This window comes from Tenebrio molitor, chromosome 4 (assembly GCF_963966145.1).
Source record: "Tenebrio molitor chromosome 4, icTenMoli1.1, whole genome shotgun sequence".
Taxonomy (NCBI): domain Eukaryota; kingdom Metazoa; phylum Arthropoda; class Insecta; order Coleoptera; family Tenebrionidae; genus Tenebrio; species Tenebrio molitor.
Window position 1 is genome coordinate 3,734,987 of NC_091049.1, and position 20,343 is coordinate 3,755,329.

The following is a 20,343-nucleotide window of genomic DNA, read 5'->3' on the forward strand; positions in this document are numbered from 1 at the left end:
CGAAGAATTTAATATCAATAATGTGTTATTCGAGCAATAATCATTCGAATTACATTCGTATTTTTGTAAAATTATCTGCAATTCGACTCGATCGTGTTGCCAGACGTAACAACCCTCGCGTTTCACGCTCGGGGGCTCGGGTTGTTACTAGGCAACAAGATCTCGTTTCCGTCAAAAATGTGTCTCATTTTTGATAATTTTACAAATACTCATGTAATTATTTATGATAATTTTCAAAAACGGCCAACAATATAAAATTGAAAATTCTTCGGCAGATTTGCCGTTTTTTGACAGACACGGAGACACGCTACGCGATAAAAAGCAGAACGCCTCCTAAAAATTTATCATATCATTCATCTTCGAAGAATCAATTATTTCAGCAACAGTTTATAACAATTAAAAATGCTTGTACCGAAAATCCGCTTGGATAAGATCAATGCACTAAATAAATAAAGTGCGCCTAAGGTTACAAGTGGCGCGAATTGTTCTGCAGGGCTACCAATGGTACCTACACTGAACAACAAGACTTTTTAGTATTTTTCACTGCGTTATGTTTTGCAGTAAAATTTAAAAATCGTTCACTTGCACTTAATACATACATATTTCTAACAAATTTTATCATTACTGGATAATACATAATATACCTACCTAACGATAAATACGTCCGGCCTGAATGCCCTGTCACTGGGTGTGTGGTGAAGCAGAACGTAAGCAATAAAATGTAATTTTTGCTAGAGTGAAGCTTTCCACAGTAGCACCGTTGTTAAAAATACAAGTGAGTCACACCAGAGACAATACAAAAAACTGTACAAATATGTATTTTCTTTAATAAGCGCAAATTGCCGAAGCATAATTTAATTAATGAAAGAAGGCCGACCACATCATTGTTATATTTCGATAAATCATCTTTCCTTTGAAAAACCGATTCCCGAACAATTAATTCGCAAAAACAACAAATGATAACAAAAAATAATGAGATTCGACACGTTTCGTCGAGCAGCGTCACCACCATCTGGACTAACTACAAATTGTCTTAATGATCAGATGATGCCGTTTTAATTAACACTTTTTTATTTTCATGAAAAAAAGTGTACAGAGTGGTCATGCGGAATCGCGAATTAACCGGATCGCTTTCGTTGACTTGACCTTACACTGTCAACGATTTATTTTTGGGCAAGTTGCGCAACAATAATCTTTTTCAACACTTGGATGACTCTTTAATAAAAATACGAGTAAAAAAGTCTTCTTTGGCTGTGTTCGTGTCGTTTCACCTTGAACACTTCCGAGTGATCAACCGTGCGTTGATGCGATCAGTTTTCCTGATTCTTTAGAATTTCGGCTCACCTTGTACAATTCGTCTCCAGAGTGGAGTTGGCGCAAGTTTCGGTGTGGTTCTTGGCCACCGTCGCCGTCGAGTTGTCGAAGATGTCGCCGTACTCTTGGTTGGTCATGTTGACGGTGTAGGTGATGAGGAGGGCGGACAGCACCGACCCCACGATCAAGCCGAAGTCGTGGGCGGCCTGGAAGGCCCTCGCCAGCCTCCTGATGATACACGTCCTCCTGATCGCCTTCGAATCGTCGTCCTCCTCCGAAAACATGTAGCTGATCTTGGCCGAGAGCGTCATCAGGAAGGTCATCTGCGACGAGACCAGCGGCCCCAAAGCCACCCCCAGCGCCACCGACGCGGGCAGGAGCAGGTAGAGCGACGGGCAGAGGTGCGACACGTAGAAGACGGCGAAGCCGAGGTACGAACAGAGAAAAACAGCGTTCGTCCCCAGCTTCTGCACCAGAGAGGGGCCCAGGATCGACGAGAGGGCGGCGAACAAGTGGACCACGGCCATCAGCAGCGACCCGATGTTGATGTTGATTGGCACGAGGTGGTGCCCTAGAGGCATCGTCCACACCGACACGCTCGTCTGGAGGGCGAGGAAAGGCAAGAAGGCGGCAGTGATTATTAAATGGGAGACGCACAGGATCGCGAGGTTCGACAGGAGGAGGCGGCGCGAGTACGGAGGGCCTTGGCGGGCTTGGTGGTTGTGCTGGGTGTTGGAGCGCACCACCGCGATCAAGCGGCGGACGGAGGTCGCCCCTATCGAGCTGTTCATCGAGTCTCTTCGTCGGATTGCGTGGGCCAGGTTCCTGGTCGACCGGTTGGAAATGGGCGAATAGGTCGCCATGTGCTGCAACAAAGTGAGGTTAGGTCAGGTCAGGTCAGGTCAGGGGCGCAGACCACGACATGTACACAACAACTACCTTAACATAACGAAAATCCACTAATCTGTTTACAATTTAGGAAGTTTGTTTGGCTGCAGGTGCTAGACATAAATGTAACATTTTGGGCTGAGCCGGTCCTGTCCTCACGTCCAAATCCACAACACTTGGTCATTGTCCCAATTCTTCACAATTTTACACGAAAATCACATTTCTTTTGTAATTATTACGATGTCTGTGGTCTCTTTACCCATCCAAACATTTTTAAACAAATTCACTGTGATGAATTGGCAACCCTGCACCAGCGCCAATATTGCACCTAAAGACGAAGAGCGAAATAAATTGTTTTCTCGCATTGTTGTATGATATTTTAACTGGCATTTAAAACAATACTTGAAGAAACTACTTAAGAAATAAAATTTTATCAAATTTGGATCAGCTGGCGTCATGCATATGGTTGGTAGTACTGGCAATTGTTGGGATGAGTTTTGGTGCCATTTTTTAAGCACAATTTCCAATTTATCAATTAATTTAGTAGTGCAGCAGTGTTAAAACACTATTTTAACGAGAAAGTATGTATTTAGCAATAGATTTACAATTTAATAATAATTTTGGGGTTGTATCTACCGCGGTGAGTTGGCAATATCGCCTGTGACGTCAGAATAAAGCAGTCAAAACTCAAAAACAAATTGTTGTCTTATTTTATTTTTAAATTCTCGCTTTGCCAAACAAATATTATTAACAACCTTTACATTGTCTGATACAACACTAAGAACAACTGTTTGAGACTCCATTAAACAATTAGACTTTAAACACATTCACAAACAGTCTCCCTCAACAATGTTGGCGACATTGGAGCTGGCGGCAATAATTGACATTTGACATTTTGGTAAAATTTTTCTCGGAGATTTTTTGCCAATTCCCAATTTTAAGTGCAACAACGTTGAGTCATGTTTTAAGGGTTGCAGCAAGCGACTCCGCTGTTTTTCAAGGTACGTCCCAACTTCTTAACCCCATTTTTCCTGAACCCCCTGCATTACCTCCAGCATGAAGTCGTCGTACACGATCTTGGAGTCGTGTCCGTTGCTCCTCGCTTTGGTTATCCTCGCATGGCCCGAGTACCGGTGCAATATTTTGGACTTCTCCGCTTGGGACAACGTCGAGTTTGCACCGCCGCAAAGGTGACCCAGTGCCGGCCCCGGCCGATACGGAGATGGGCCGTCTTGTCCGTCCTTTCCTAGTTCATGTAAGTTCGGCAAGCTACCCATGTTGGCGGGTTTATTTGTCACATGATTATCACGAGTTTCACTTTATCTTTTGATTTGTTGCTGGACCGAGGTGCCGTTTTGTCGCCGCTACCTTAAGCGCATCGTCGTGTGCTCTGCAACAAAGTAACCCCTCCCAGTTCAGTGCATTCTAGCGAAGCGATTTTCACAAAACAAAGAAAACCTCTAAAATTATCAATAATTACAATCAGATTCTTGGCGTTTTTGCGAGCATCGGTGATTGTCGCGGTTATTCTTGGGTACGAGCTGCGGTATTTCATTTTTATGTTAACAACAGCCGATCACCTTGAACCTAAGATCATTTCATACCGAGATATATCTGACAAATTAATCACAACAATGGTCACGTAGCTAATTACCAATTCATCCTTTCACTCAAACAAAAGACATCTTTGACAGAACAAACTTTGAAACCATCTCTACCTATCTAGAGTGCGTTTTCTGTTTCAGACAATTCTTTTTGACATGTAGTGCACCCAAGTCTAGCAAAGACAATGTCTTAACACCTGATAGCAATTATCGACCGGTTTAATTGCGGCGTGGAATAATCAAAACTTCAACAGTGATTAATACGAGATTAATTCGCAAATGAGCATCGCAAAGACCTTGAATCTGTACGATCACTAAATGATATGTATTACCGCAGGAGAAGAATTAAAATATTTTCGAGTTTTCACAATTAGTCGAAATCGGTTTTTTTGTCTTCTATTGTGACTTGCAAATTAATTAAAATGATAAATTATTAAATAATCATGATTAAAAAAATCACAGTTTAAGTGATACGTATAGTTGCTACGAGAAAAAACTCGATCCATTAATTAAGGAATTTAAACTTCCGCGTTTTTGTAGGAATTCTGTCATACTAATTGTTGTCGCCACATGTTGTATTAAGTTATTTAGATTAAAAAAAATGGTTTCAAATGTCTCTCCTCTGTGCATAATTTTTGTTGGGATAGTCATGTTGTCTCCTTCGCAAAAAATGTTTTCTGCCGCAGCTATAACTGCGGGTATTTACGTCTGGCGTAGGCCAGCCTATAATTACATTCTGTTCTCTGAATTTCTCTCTTTCTCCTCGGGTTTTCCCATCCTACCAGTTTGAATTCTTTTCTTTGGGTCGAATCATCTGGAACTGTGCCCCTTCGGTAGCTGTTGCAGCGAGCACGCAACGAGATAAGACAAGGCCAGGGAAAAAACAGCGAGAAGCATTTAAATAAATTACCAATTCATCATGTTAAGACTGACGACGTCGCGGGCCACGTAAAACACCAAAAAAAAAAAATCACGACGGTTCTAACCGATCTGTCAAAGATTGACCCCGATCGGGGCCGCAGAGACTCGCATTCGGTTGATACGCACTTGCCCCTCGACATGAATAATTCATCGTTACTTTCTAAAAACGAGCGTTTTTTCCCTGGAACATAATTAGAACATGTGCGGTGGCCTTGGGTGTAGAGGCGTGTGCGGGTGTGGTGTCCGCGTCACGGACCGTGGTGGAAACGACGGGATTTCACCCTCGGGAGTTGTCAAAATGTTGTGAAGATTTCGGTGATCACCCCAACAGTCGACTGTCACAATTTTTGCTCGGGACCACTTCCGGATGCAAGACCGGCGGAGACACGGCACACATGATTAAGATCATTGACATTGACTTTCCTTTTCGTTCCACCAAGGTAAATTGCGTTCACCGAAACTTGACCTGTCTCCTCTGAGATTGCATCCTGGACATGATCAATCGTCGGAACGGAAGGACGCGAGCCTTTTTCCAACCTATCACAACATGTACGCATGCTGCATTTGCATTTCAATTACGTATGGAGTGTATCATTGTTTTTCTTCGGTTTGTTAATTCAGCGAGCGTCTGGAATTGTGGTAATTGGAACGGATGCTGTAAAAGGGATCTAGGAAGTGGATCACGGTCATGCTCGTTAGAAATACACCACCGTTAAGAATGCAGAACTGCGCCCTCTTGACCTCTCGAGCGTGCACTTGTGGACGTTTTAGTGTTAGAACACTTGCACTTTCCGACTTTGTCGCGCTCTATTTAGATCGTTGGTGGTGTGAAACGGACAAAGAACGAATTGAATTTTGAATATCTAATAAAACAAAAACTGAGACAACAGAGTGGTATTCATTATGAAATAATATGTCTGCTAAGTGTTTTATTATGTAGCGACCTTATATTGTGTAGTTTGAGGCAATACTTGTCAATTTTATCACAACAAAGTGTTTAGATAATGGTTTTAGAACTGTTTCTTCAAGTTGTACCGCGCGTTCAAATGAAATCCTGGGCTGAGTAGGCGTTGGAAAAATTAAAACGTTTAGAACAGTGTAAAGTTTGAATTTCCCGCCGTTTGACACGAATGACATTTGTTTATGTTTAATCGGGAGATAATTGAACATGTTTGTTTTCAGCAAAGGATGCCCTTAGATATTTGCTTCGAGAATAGGAATCGTTACGTATTTTTGATGTAAAACATAAGAAAGATTTTTTGGCTCAAAATTTTAGGTTAGCTGTCAACATGCTCCAATTAATCTACGCTTTAAAAAAGCACAACAATTGACGGTTTCCAACGCCTTCCCAGCCCAGGATATCATTTGAACGCGCGATATTTGCGATAGTTACAGAAATATTTTGATTTTTCTTCAAAATAAATATAGTTTATTCTAAAAAATCTACACATGTATCCACATGTGTAACTGAAAACAAATGCGTTGGTTAACCGCAATAGTTAAATGTTACATATTTCATTTTTTCTTATTGCGTAAGGCCACTACGTAATGCAATATGAATACTTTAGTATAAGTGAAGAAAAAAATAAGAGAAATAATTAAAAACTTCTGCACACGATATCTTTACAACTGCATCCAGTGAAAAAGCGATTGTTTGGTTAGTTTTTACGTTGAATATGCAATTTTCTGTGGCCACACCCATAGCAACAAACTTTTTTTCTAACGATAATAAAGTTTTTTAAGTTTGCGATGACACCACTTTTGTAGACCTTGACACCTTTTAAATTTGCAAGTTATTCATGTATAAATTATTTATTTTATATAATATATTGGTATAGTCAGTTTGTGGTCCAAACCTAAATCCAACAGAGAATAAGTGGGATGATTTACATCATACATTATTTTTGTGACTTACAAAATTATTTAAAATAATTACAGAAAAATCCATTCGCTTAAACCGTAGATCTGTAAAGACTGAAGAGAAAATTTCAGTGTACATATTTTGTTTTTGGTGCTTGCAGATAAAAGCATTTAGAATGTTTTATTTCCAACTAGCAATTAGCATGACAAGACAAGAATTAAAGGTGTTGTTTATAGTTTTTGAATTCGTAATTTTTCTTGGAGCGTCCAAACAGTTTTGTTACTTTTCTGATATTAACTGTTAATTTACCTAAACATTTTTTACACTAAATGAATCTGTACCTATTAGCGCATCAAACCCTGATGTCACAATTACAAATTTTGACTTGGTTTTTTATTTAAACGCAAACCAGATGCGTGATTTATGGCAAAATGGTATAATTTGCCAACAAAAGGATCATTCACTAGTAGCCAACCGTTGTGAAGCCTGTTTGCCATAAAATTGACAGTTCCCATTGTTACCTAAATTTCGACAGCACAAGTAGCAGGTCATAAATAAAAATAATTTTCAAAGTTAAAAAATGTAAAATTCCGTTTAATTCAAAATCTAATTGGTGTTTTGTCCGCTGATTTCGTAAATAATTATTTTCTAATTTAGTTGCGAAAAGCAACTATTGTGATGTCATTTTAGTTGTCAAACGTGCTTCATTTAATAACTAGTGAAAAAAGTGACATTATATTATCACTAGTGTTAAAATATCTGACAGCAAACTATTTTTATTGTGTACGAAACAACCAACATTATTCCCATAGCAACTCCCCGATATTAGTAATTTTTTTTTCATTTTTTTTTATCCCGGAAAATTATTGAAATAGCAGATTTAAACAGGATTTTAATCAGAATGTGTGCTTTTCGTAACTAAATTAGAAAAAATCTTGTATGAAACACGTAGGGAAATGGCTATTTTTTTGCACACGACATGTTGGACCACGAGTGTCAACGAGTGGTCCAATTGTCATGTCTAGTGCAAAAAAGACGCTCATTTTGCAACTCGTTGCATAAATAGCTATAGGAAGTGTCTGGGTGGGTTAGTATAAAATCAGAATTTGACTTTTTTTTTTTTTGGCATTATTTGTAAGTGAAAAAGTATCAAAAAATACCCAGGTAAGTGTGAACAATTTCAACAATTTTATTCAATTGGAAGTCGCGATTTCTCGCGTGCGCGTAACCGATGCCCGACCTGTATATCGTTCAAAGTAGAACGTCTTTTTGTGCTTCGCCCAGTTGTGACCTCGACTTCGCCTCGGTCTTCAATCCCTGGGCTTAGCACAAAAAAAACTCATTTCTACTCTTAATGATATAATCTATCTACTATTAGGTGCCTAATTCTCTTCCCAGCTCATTTCTTAAAAGTTCAACGGGATTAAAATCTGGATTGTGAAGAGGACAGATTATATTTTTTAGTTTTCCTCTACTTCATCTTGTTTTTTCAATAATTCTACCTTATTTTTATTATTTATGTGTCTGGTCTTGTTTTGTTTTAAAAGATTCCAAAGTGAACATTTTTTTGTTGCCGTCAGAGAACTCCTTTAAACTCTCTTCTTTTTTATCAATTGTTGTAATTTTGTTCGTTTGTTCATGTTGTATATTTAGTAAATCACGTTTAAGGAATATTTGTTTATATTTCATTATCAATAGATTTATTAAACAAAGAAATAGCGTGTGCAAGACTGAAAGTAAGTGGATAAACAAATTACATTTTGTCTTTTTATTTCAATAGAATTCTTGCTAGTACGAAGGTAAAATTGTAGGGAATTAATTGCTGTTATATTAATTGAATAAATTTATTAAAAAAACATAAATTAACTAAACACAAATAAATAAATATTTTCGGATTCTAACGTTGATGCTATTTTATGTAAAAAGACAAATAAATCTTTATGTTTGACGAGCATTTTTCAATTTGTTTTTAAATAAAATTACAAAACGTGTTCAAAGTTTGTTCTTCTCTGATCGAACGAAATGGAATAAGATAATTATGGTAACTTAATGAGTTGCTGCAATAAAATTATTCATTTTAATTTCACATTAACAATAATTGAATTTAGTTGCATTAAAAAGCAAGTAGCAAAACAGGAAATTGCATTTGTCTTTTTTTTTGTCGGCATAATTGAAATACATATTATCAGAAGGTTAACAAAGCGGTAGCATTTACCAGAAAAATTGTCTCACTACACAAACAGTGCAGCGTACTCGAGCTCGTTAACAACTTGTTCCTCCATTCTTTATTTACTCATCGTTACGGCCACACCGAGGGGTGAAATTGCCATCAATCCCACCCCCAAATTAACTAGCGCCATATTTAACCGTCAGCTGTCCGTCGATTCCTAATTAGGGGCAAACGCCCCGCGAAAAAACCCCCTCGACCGGGGCCCGACCGCGACTCGCACCATCAACACCCAACTCTCACCTGACCATAGCAGGGGCGAAGCGTCGCTGTCTCCTCCCGGACCACCACTAGTCCACCAGGTTCAGGCACATTTCACGATATACGACGACGACCAGGTTGTTGTCGGTGGCAGCGCGAGATGGGAACACGAGGAACGGCGATCGCGGCGTATCTAGCGAGGGTGTCAGGGTTGGGTTGTATCTGGTTCATGGCCAGATGGGGTGTGCGACGCTCCACGTCTGATCGATACCGAAGCGTCGAGGGCGGCGAATACCTGCCCCCCACAACATTTACTTGCTGGGGATACCGATAATGTCGGCTTGTTTTTTCGACACTGTCGGGGTGGGGCGTCGTAAACGACGGAAAAATTCGGACGTGGGGAGGGTGACGGGGACGGGGTTCTGGTGGAGCGGAACGGTTATTAAGAAAGATGATGGCTTGATGTGTGACAAGGGATTAGCGGAGTAAACAAAAGGGAAAAAAAAAACAAAAGACAAACAACGGGGAGGGGCGGTGACACAAAAGAGCGTCCCTTCGATAGTTTGTTTTTCGAACGGGGGATGAGGGAGAAAGCTAATTTACGGAGCGAATAATAAAGGACTTGTTTAGATATACAGGTCAGGTACAACAAGTTTCTGATGTTGTAGTGGAGCAATAAAGTGGGGGAGGGAATACAAAGTGCAAGAGGGTGGATGCCTCTTATATCAAACGCTGCATATTTTACCCTATTAAAACAAGAACTGAACTGACTAACGAATCTCCAAGTGAGGACTTGTTAGATCTTTGACATTTTCCTCTGAGGTGTCGTCTTCGCTGCCTACAAAGTGATCAAGAAGGGCTCTTTGAGTTGGCAACACAATTAGGAACATTTTTATTCTGCTGTTGGCAACACTGCAACCATATATGTTTTGTTGGTTTTTTTGACAGATATCTGACGTAACACCGACAAAATGCATTTACGTTGTTTTGACATAATGGGAGACCATGGAAATTTGCATTTAATTTGACATTAGGTAATGTTTTTCTAAGTTTGAGGTTATAAATAGCGTCAATGTCTAGTGCACTGTTGTCACTTTTACTCGTTTGCAATAGAAGAATACTGAGACATTGCGGGAAAGTCAGCAACATGTTATGTTCATTTTGATAGGCCCGCATGTCAGGCACTTTAGTGACGGAAATCAAACAGTGTGTCCAACGTTAAAAAAATAAATCATTTTATGGAGAGAACGTTGTAACATAACAAATACTGAGTGCAATTAAATGTGCACAAATGAGTCATAATTTACGTGTTTTTTCAAACTTCATACCAAGTGTCTATAAAAGAACGTAGGTATGTCAAGAGTCCTGTGCACATTTGATTTTTGCCGCTCTGTAGCATATTGTGGTACCAAATAGATAAACAGAGGTTATGTATAATAAATAAATTAGTAGAGCCTCACAATTCCACAGGACTCTTGATATACCTACGTTCTTTTATGGACACTTTGTAGTATTGAACGAGAATTGAAATAATTTATTATAATAATGTGCTAGTCACGTTTTAATAATTCAATAGAATTCGTAATTGCCGTCGCAATCCCGTTGCACCAGACAAACATATAATAATCGAGGAAAATTTGCAGACGAACTGTGAACGGTTTCATAACACTTCTTATTCAATTCTGCTGAAAGGCCGACAACGTAAACACCGACAAATTCTATCAATACCACTTGACTGATTTTATTCTGATTGTTATTCGGATCGTAAACAGACATCTATAAACAACTATTATTCACCATTTTTGTATGCGAGATGAAGACCTGGAAATGTACGCCGATGAAAACTGCAAAAACGTATTTTGAAAGGGGGAAAAATCGCGTCGCTCTCACGCAACAAATTAACGAAATCTTTCCATATTTTTTCGACAAATCCACATTACGGTGTCACGATCGAGTGATTTTTCCACGGGATTCATCAATTAAAATGGCAATTCGGGGAAAATCCCGATTGAACAATGATCGAAGTGTTTTCGAGCCTTGAACCAGTCTACGCCTCAAGTGACCCATCCCTGGTGGGGTCAAACCGTGACGAGACCATCAGGTTTGCAATTTTAAATCGATAATATTGGAGAAATCCAGGCTCCTCCACGGTGATCAAGAAAGACTGTTAAGAACATTTTTTATTCTGCTATTGGCAACACTGCAACCGGGTGATCAAAAAGGACTGTTTAAGTTGGCAATACAATTAAGAGCATTTTGTTATTCGGCTGTTTGCAATACTGCAACCGGATACGTCTTTTGACAGATATTTGACGTGATATCAACAGCGACAAAATTGTAGGTTATGTATCAATAGTACAAAGAAACAACTTGAACTGGCAACTGTCAGTGTGAAGTGGTCAACAACCGGAAGTTACTCCAGTTATACCATTTCAAAGTAAAAATCAGTACTGCCAACTCAAACAGTTCTTTTTCATCACGCTGTATGTTTTGTTGGTTTATTTGACATATCTGACGTAACACCGACAAAATGTTAGGTTATGAAACTAAAAATGAACAGTAAAAAGAAATTAAATTTGGAATACAGAAAAATTATAAAGTAAAACAGAAATCAGATAAAATTCATAAAATGCATTCATGTTGTTTTGGCATAATGGGAGGCCATGGAAATTTAGTAGTAAAGCTGTCTGTTGAATTAGGTTACGTCTTTCTAAGTTTGAAGTTATAAATAACGTCAATGTCTAGTGCATTGTTGTCAGTTTTACTAGTTTGCAATAGAAGAATACTCAGACATCGCGGGAAACTCAGCAACATGTTACTGTAGTTTCAATTTGGTTGTAGGTCGTAAAATTTTATGGTACTTTAAGTTAAAGATTTTGCGGGGCTTATAAATCCTAGTTTACCACTAGCAGGTAATATTTTAAGCAGGGTTGTATTGTACATTTGGTATATTTGCATTGCACGGCAAACGGCACGTGCCGCTTCCCAACCTTTTCAAACCCAACCATTGTGCCCGTTAATCGCTCATAATATCCAATAAAATTTTACGACCTACAACGAAATTGAAACTACAATATGTTTATTTTGATGGGTCCGCATGTTAGGCACGTATTTTGAAAGGGGAAAAATCTGGTCGCTCCCACGCAACAAATTAACGAAATCTTTCCATATTTTTTTGACAAATCCACATTACCGTGTCACGATTGAGTGATTTTTCCACGGGGTCCATCAACTTATTATTTAAATGGCAATTCAGGGAAAATCCCGATTAAATAATGAAGTGTTTTCGAGCCTTGGACCATTCTACGCCTCAAGTGGACGCATCCCTAGCGGGATCAAACCGTTTTAAACTGCTAATAGGAAATATTGGAGAAATCAAGGCTCCGGATTGGTCCTCAACGGTGCATCTGGAATTCGACGAGCCTAGCTCGCTCCGCGAACTATCGCCTATAAAATCGATAGGACAAAAACGCAATTCTACTTAAACACTTTTATGACATTCATCAGGAATTTGATAATAAATACATGTTAACGGCGACCTGTCCCAGACCTTGAAAGTAGTTTTGTGTGCAAAGCGAGATTCTTCACGAATTTCAAATATTAGCTCTTTTAAAAAGGCAGGTGTGGGTGCGATACTGTTTAATTAATTCAATTCGAAATAATGGCCTGGGCGAAGCAACACTGAAAGCCTTTGGGCGGAAATGTATGTGAAAGGAAAATCCAATTCGAGAAATGTGTGCTCGTTAGGTGGAATTCGGTTTTGACCGAGACGATTTTTTTTGTTTTTCGCTAACGCTAATTTGTGACATTTCAACAGATCGGGAACTTGATGGTTTATTTAATCTCGTGGTTGTGGTGAAATGACATTGAAAGTTGTTCGACACAGTGTTTCGAAAAATTTATGGTCAAGAGCGGTTGTGACAAACAAATTCGTAGCACCTTACGTTATTTTACTACTCATAACCACAGACCACAGACTAAAGATATACATTGGGTAAGGTTCACATAACCTAACCCACGAGAGAGCGGTACCGTCGAATGTTAGTGACTGTGCTCATTCATATAGGAACCAAAATAATTTTTGATCTCGCTCAAACTCTTGAAACGCATTCTCAGCTGCATTCGTTACTTCATCGCAGTTCATGTTGGATGATTCAAGTTAAGCTATACGTTTTCAAATCTGTTGTTTTTCACAGCCCCTCTTGATGAAGGTATATTTTTTTGAAACATATTGCATAATACCACAACAGACGTTTCAACACCTACAGTTTACTAGAACAATCCAGAGAAATTTATATTAGAAACTAGACAATCATTTGAAACGGTTTTCACTTATCTGGAACAATTAGGTTAAGTAGTTTGTTTGATGTGAAAATAATAGAGATGCAAGAAATAAATGAGGATTTGTGATAGGATTAATTTTAATTCAAGAAACGAAAAAATGGGTACAACGGAAATCAATTATGTTAATTTTAATAGTAAATTAATACCAGGTGGTTCCACGAAAAATTTATTTCTGCTGTCTTTAACGTTGCAAATTAGAAATTCTAGGACAGGTCACAAAGGAAAGTTTTTGAGAGTTTGAATCAAGTTGGGGTGATTTAAGACCGGAAAATTTTCAAAATGGTATGAAAATCACCGGTACTATTGTTTTTCTTCAAACGTCCGTAAATTATGACATTGCACTGCTGCATTGATAATGTTAAAGTGTCACTTTATTGTCATGGCATCTAACGAGCTGACCAGCGTCCGTGAAGTTATTATTTCCGCTGAGGAGCGTCCGTGAAGTTATTATCTCCGCTGAGGGCGTCCGTGAAGTTATTATCTCCGCTGATCAGTGGCTGTAAAGTGAACTAGCTAAATCATTTGAAATTCCTACCTGGTTTCTTAACATGTCTTAAATAATTTGTTATGAAGGTTTGAAGAAAAAATAGTATATGTTATTACATAACATCGGTGACCATTTTGAAAATTTGATTTGATTATAATTTATATTAGCTGATTACTTATTTTAATTGCACCAAAATTCTTATTTATTTATGTTTTTGTTATTCTTTATTATTAATCGCATAATTTTTCCGGCATGCAGGGTGATTTTGAAAGTTGTGCAGATATTTTAATTAGTTGTAGGACTCCATAATAAGTAACGATTGAGCCAATAATGCCGTATACAAATGTTGATATTTTTCAAGAAAAGTTTGCGAACCACTGAATTTTGTGAAAGAATGAGTCAAAAAAATCATAGTAGACTTTTTTTGTTGTTATTTAATTCAAAATTAAGTCACTGGCAAGAACCTCAATCTTAACCTCAATTTAAATCACAAATAGCTTTCGCCAACCTGGAGAAAACGATATGGTTTTGATCTATGGCGAAGCCCGTGGACATTCAGAGCTAGTACTGCAAATCTACGGTGAAAGGTTTTCTCAAAGGATACTTCTCAATGCACGAATCTTTGTAAACGTTGTGCAGCATCTTCGCGATTTCGGGCGTTTCGAAATAAATAAGCGCGATCTTGACCGCCAAGGAGAAGATCGCATTTTAGTTGCAGAAGGAGAAATTCTTCTCGTCAAAACAGGCATTTTGAATCGAGTTCGGGTTTCTTATGGTGAAGCTTGCATTGTAAACGATGGCAAGCATTTTGAGCTCATTTTTTCGAGACTTGATTCGCAATTTTAAAACATAAGTAGTCTCAAAAGCAAAGCATCCTTAACACACTTCGGTCACTCGTCCTCCTCGCTGACACCCGCAATTACCCAATTTTCTTTAAAAATCCTTTGAAAAACCCACCGCCGTACGTCAAGCCTTGACGTCATTCGGTCGAGCAATTCTAACGGCCTCTTCTGTCATCGAAACCAGTCAAGTTGTCACAGAAAATCGCATTATGCAACGATAATCGGCGTCACAACACGCACACGCCTTACGCAAATCTTATACAGTATTCAACTTTCGATTAGGACGACGCTGATTGGGCAAACGAAGGGTTCGGACAGCCGCTACAAAATTGTTTCCAAGTAATGATCATCGGTCTGAGAAATTGGATGGGGCCCTGTTGTTGACGGACTGCGTATTAAAAATTTAATGAATGGTTGCTACACAGGAAGTCGCTCGAAATTCTTGCGGAGGTTCCACCCCACGTGTGCGGCGGTTTTCTGTGGAAAATACCGATTCTTTAATCAGTAGTCATTTAAATAAAATGAATAAGTGATTGTATATTGCAGATTTTATGCAGAAACGAGTCGTTAATGCAAGTCATTAAAGTGTGGAATTGGTAAGAGACTGTCATGGTTTAATATTGTTTTTACATAAAAAAAAATATTTGTGTTGTTTGTTATTTACGTTCATCGGTCAATGCGAAAAATAATTTAAATAAATCAGTCAGAGGTGGAAATGATTCAAAAAGCTAGAGGACATTTATAATTTTTCAAAAATATCACTCAGTAGCTACATATTTTTGAAAATATTTTAATGTAATTAAGGACGAAAATCAACATTCAACGTAATCAATCAGACATTGAAAAAAGTGAGATAAAGTACTCACTAGTGAGTAAATTTGACAGCTGCCATTTAACTTGACATAAAGTACTCACAAGTGACTAAATTCGACAGCTGTCATTTTATTTGAATGAAACTTCATTTCTTGGATTTTTTGCAATAGTTGCACCTGTAAAACGTCGTATATCACACGTGATCAAAATGCCATTATGAAACTCGTGAGAAGTGTCCCACTCGTGCGCAAGCGCACTCGTCTGTCAAAATTCTCACTTTGTATAATGATGTATTTCTATCACTTACAATATAATATACAGGGTGTCGCAAAATTGACGTATTCCAAGTCGGGAGTCTTGTAGGAAAAAATCTCAGGAATCTCGAAAAAATAAAATAAAAAATATAGGGGGGGGGGGGTCTTTACAAAGATGTATGGGTCGGAAGGTTCAAACTTTTCATCATGTTTTCTTCAAATAAAAAATATAAATGGTTGACATTCATTTTGAAATATGGTGAGGATGATTATGTAAAATATTAAAATATAAATGAAAAGACATTTCTTGAAAAAACAGCTTTATCTCGAAAAAATAAAAGTTTTATGTTTCCAATTTTTGTTCAAAAGGGAAGTACAACATAGCTAGAATATTAATCAAGTACTTTTGAACAATTATTAGCAACTTTGATATTTTTTTCAAAGTGACAGCAATTTTTTTTAAACAGTTTTACTTGGTCAACAGGATGTCCCCTACTAAGCCCTGAACTCGGAATACGATAATTTTAAGACACCCTGTACAATTATGTTATTAATATAAGCTCTTTTCCCTGTACAATTATATCCTTTTTTTTCAAAATTTATGATGTGGTTTTATTTACCCAATTTCAATAGGTTCCCAGTAAAGTTTGGAAAACACTTTTTTTGTAGTAGAATTTAATTACTTTATTTATAAATTACTTAATTGATGACTGTTTGCACCGTCGTATTTTAAAATTAAGAAGAGCTTAAAACCTTGGTTACAATTATTAAAATCGCAGCAACAATTGCTCTTAAGCTTGGTTTAAAAATAAGGCACGTCGGTGCAAACGGCCATAAATGATTAATATTGTTATGTTATTCTCTTGCTTGAGTGGAGATAATTGCTAATTAAAAAAATTGTGAGTTGGTCACGAAACACTAAAGTTGACTCGTAGATTAATTCTTACGGTTAATTTGTCAAATTAAAGTTGGGTCAGATCTGTTAATGACGGTTGCGTGTTTTGGATGGCTGCAAAAAAATTCTACCAGATTCTTATTCTTTTCGGCATAATTAACAAAAGTAGTCGAAAAGATTAAAATAAAGAGATTTAGGTTCTTCAGGATAGAATAAAAACTTTTTTTTTATTTCCAATTACTGTTACCACACCGTACAATTGAAAATTACTAAATGATGTCATATTTTTTCAATGTGCTGTTTAGACCGTTGCGAATTCGTTCGTTTATGACCCTCGCTTATGACTAATATTAATTAAGTACCAAATGACTATAATTGTTTGTGATTAACTTTGTGTTGGCACGCCCGATTTTCCAATTCAAACATATCAAATCAAACAAAAATTTGTCATTATCACGCTTTATTTTAAAAAATGGTCTTGACTACTGAGCACAATAAGTTTATTGTAACGGCTTATTTTCACTTTAATGAAACTTATTTTTACAATTATTTTGTAAAATCTCATTTACGATAACAATACAACTAAACTTTCAAAATCTTAACCTAAAAAATGAATTAAAAGATGACATGTTGACAATGACGAGTCTTACCAATTGCTCAGTGTTACCAACCCACTAAATTTGCGTCAATCATTAATATTCCCTCTATATTTTACGTTTGCAAGAACGAGTAAGGTATTTGTCGTGAATACAACAATAAATAGCAAGTATACAGGATGACTATGAAAGTTGTGCAGATACCAGTGGTAGAATTCCGCAATAAGTAGCGACTGATGTTGATATTTTTCGAGAAATAGTGGCTAAAAGTTAAAAAAAATGAGTAAAAAAAAATCAGAGTAGACTTTTTTCTTGTTTAGTTAATTCAAAATTAGTCACTTTGACTTCAATTTAAATCACAAATGGGTGTCACCAACCTCGAGAAAACCGATATGGTTTTGATTTATAGCCAAGCCCGTGGACATTCAGAGTAAGCACGGTGAAAGGTTTCATCAAAAAAAACTTCCCAATACACGAACCTTTGTAAACGTTGTGCAGCATCTTCGCGATTTCGGGCGTTTCGAAATTAATAAGCGCGATCTTGACCGCCAACGAAAAGATCGCATTTTAGTTGCAGAAGAAGAAATTCTTCACGAAATCGAAAGCCAGCCACGAATAAGTACTCGGGGTCTTGCAAATCACCTGGGAGTTTCTCAGTTTGCGAGGCATTCTGAATCGAATTCGGCTTTCTTGGGCACGTCGTGCTGAAGCTTGCATTGCAAACGATGGCAGGCATTTTGAGCAACTTCTTCGATGTTTTATTTTATGCTTTTACGCACAATTACAGTCTTTTTACTTTGTTGTTTTCTGAATAAGTTGCGGCACTATTTTATCGTCACTTTACAAATTTAATCAAAGATTCATGATGAAACAAAAAAAAGTAAGAAAAAAAATCAAACATAACCTCGAATTACAGAACAACTTGACATTTTAAGTTGGTCGTACGTCAAAACTGCCCGCCAAATTTGAAATTTTTCAGCGGTTCCCAAACCAACTGATTCCTTTGATTCTCTTATAAACCATTAACATTTACATAAGGCAAGTTGGGTTATTTTGCCTTCTTTTAATACGTTCTACGTTAGGTGAAAATATCTGCATAACTTTCAAAATCAGCCTGTATACTTACTTCATACTTAATTTTTTTCCACTTTCCACTTATAAAACGTTTTCAATGTTGTCAATGTTCGCAACGAAAATTCAAAGGTAATAAAATGGTGATTTTTTTCTCTTAATTAGTTATAAAAATACGGCCTACTTAGATTATAGGTATAAACTGTCAAAATCACATGACTTTCACTTATACAATACGTCCAAGACGTCAAAAATAACGTCACTTCGCATTTTTTGACGTCAATGAGTAACTTTTAAGTGTAGACATATCGTGTGATCGAACAAATTTCACATCAAGAAGGTTGTGTAATAATTTGTCCTATTTAACACATGTGTGAAATGATAGTCCAAAACAGTCTTGATCAAAAATGTATTTGATCACATGATTTATTATTCCCCAGTATGAATTCGTCTCTTGATACAGGATTACAATTTCATTTCTTAGAAATATTTGAAATCCAGATAATTTGCTTCTTGATGTTTTCATTTGTGGTGAGGCAGATACGCCAAAAGATAGTTATCTAGTTTAGTATGACAACTAGTCGTTTCCTCTCTGGTTTTAATTTCCTCCTGGATCTAGTCGATTGAAAACCGAACGAAAGAATGTTTTCTTCAAACCACAACTCACCCGGGAATTACCCCGAATGAATCACTTCCACAACCTGTTTATATAGATTTGTTTTGGACATTACCGCTCAATTTATTCTATTTGGTGGAAGTGTTAACGTCGATAGGGGTTTCCACACCTGGTACGTATCGCTGCATCCCAGAAAAACGCGTCAAAAAACCTAGGAAATAAATGATGTGTAAAAAATATAATTACACGATAAAGATCGCGTGCTTTCTTTACATCGTAATTTAACGATATGATTATGGAGTCGAGGTCAGGAATGATTATTTCATTATTAATGCCCAATTAAAAAATTATAAAATATTTTACACGCATCGTGCAGCAAACGCGACCGCCAGGGGTTGCCACCGGTGATCGGGGTTGACAACAAAAATATACCCGGCGGGTGGACAATAAAACTGTCGTTTTGGAATAGTTCTGGGGTTCTTCGAAAAAATCTTCGACCCAATTAAAATTTTTCCATCGGTAACGATCCTTTGGGATTCCATCGGTTCGTCAGCGGCGTTTTCCAGGAAACGAAATAATATGTAAAAGACCTCGACGAAACTCTAGCTTTGGGTAAACCATTATTGTACCGGAGTAACTTTCAGAGTGGGTGGGAGTTCGGCATTCACTACTACATCATAACCGGACTCCTGAAGACCTGCTGCAGTTCAGCAGGTGAAGTCGACGATTGACAGTGACTCCAGTGAAGAACTAGTGTGAGTGGTGGATTAAACCCGACAAGACGTGAGTACCCAGTCTCTTCATTTTGCGCGATCTTTCCGGGATTTGATCCCGTTCTTGCGAATTATTTTCGCGTCCAAATTCCCAGACTGTCGACGCCCTTAAGGCCTCGCTCGCTCTTACCTCTTCGGCTGGCAACAGAGGTCATCATTTCTCCGGGATTTCCGTTGAGAACGGGCCGAAAAAATCACAGCTTTCAGACGCCGAGCTCTGCACCTTTCACATCCGAACCACCAGAATACAAAATTAGATAACTTGTACATCCTTGAACTCGGTTCGGAAGTAAAATTCGGGTGACATTGAAAGTAACCAGACGAAGAGAAATATCCAATTGTCCGGTTGAATTACTACGGACGCGTCCTTGACATTGATAGTGCAAACGAAACGAGTCATACTTAAGCGGGTTTGCGCGTCACACTTGACTTAAGAAACGATTTAGGGGAACATAATAGTCGATTCATGAAAATTACTAACCGATTCGCGCGGAAAAAACTAGCGTGAAAATTGCATATTTTTAACGCGACCTTGAAAGACGGCGCACGATTTTTTTTCTTCGTCGACGGTGAGGACAATTGTTTGCGTTAGAAAGGATGGAATTGTACGAGATTTTTGCAGAGGCGGCGAAAAAA

At 37.8% G+C, this 20,343-nt stretch overlaps 2 protein-coding genes across 7 annotated transcripts in view; one reads left to right on the plus strand and one right to left on the minus strand.

The window, feature by feature from the left end:
* The window catches only part of LOC138128847 (UNC93-like protein), a 22,649-nt gene extending 13,435 nt beyond the window's left edge, over nt 1–9,214 (minus strand). For 2 of the 5 annotated variants that reach the window (XM_069045051.1, XM_069045047.1), the window contains exons 1-3: nt 9,059–9,214; nt 3,252–3,592; nt 1,345–2,180 (exon numbers count right to left, since the gene is read on the minus strand). In XM_069045051.1, the coding sequence (XP_068901152.1) occupies nt 1,345–2,180; nt 3,252–3,479 (1,064 nt within the window). In that variant the 5' untranslated portion in view covers nt 3,480–3,592; nt 9,059–9,214. Of the gene's footprint in view, nt 1–1,344; nt 2,181–2,253; nt 2,506–3,251; nt 3,593–3,682; nt 3,900–8,803; nt 9,008–9,058 lie in introns of those variants that run through there. The other 3 variants (XM_069045048.1, XM_069045050.1, XM_069045052.1) reach the window with 3 other exon arrangements.
* Nucleotides 3,316–20,343, plus strand: part of LOC138128852 (probable sulfoacetate transporter SauU) — a 19,369-nt gene continuing 2,341 nt past the window's right edge. Inside the window, exons 1-2 of one of the 2 annotated variants that reach the window (XM_069045062.1) lie at nt 3,316–3,457; nt 19,579–19,717. The gene's annotated coding sequence lies outside the window, so the exon portion shown is untranslated. Of the gene's footprint in view, nt 3,458–19,043; nt 19,107–19,578; nt 19,718–20,343 lie in introns of those variants that run through there. The other variant, XM_069045063.1, reaches the window with a different exon arrangement.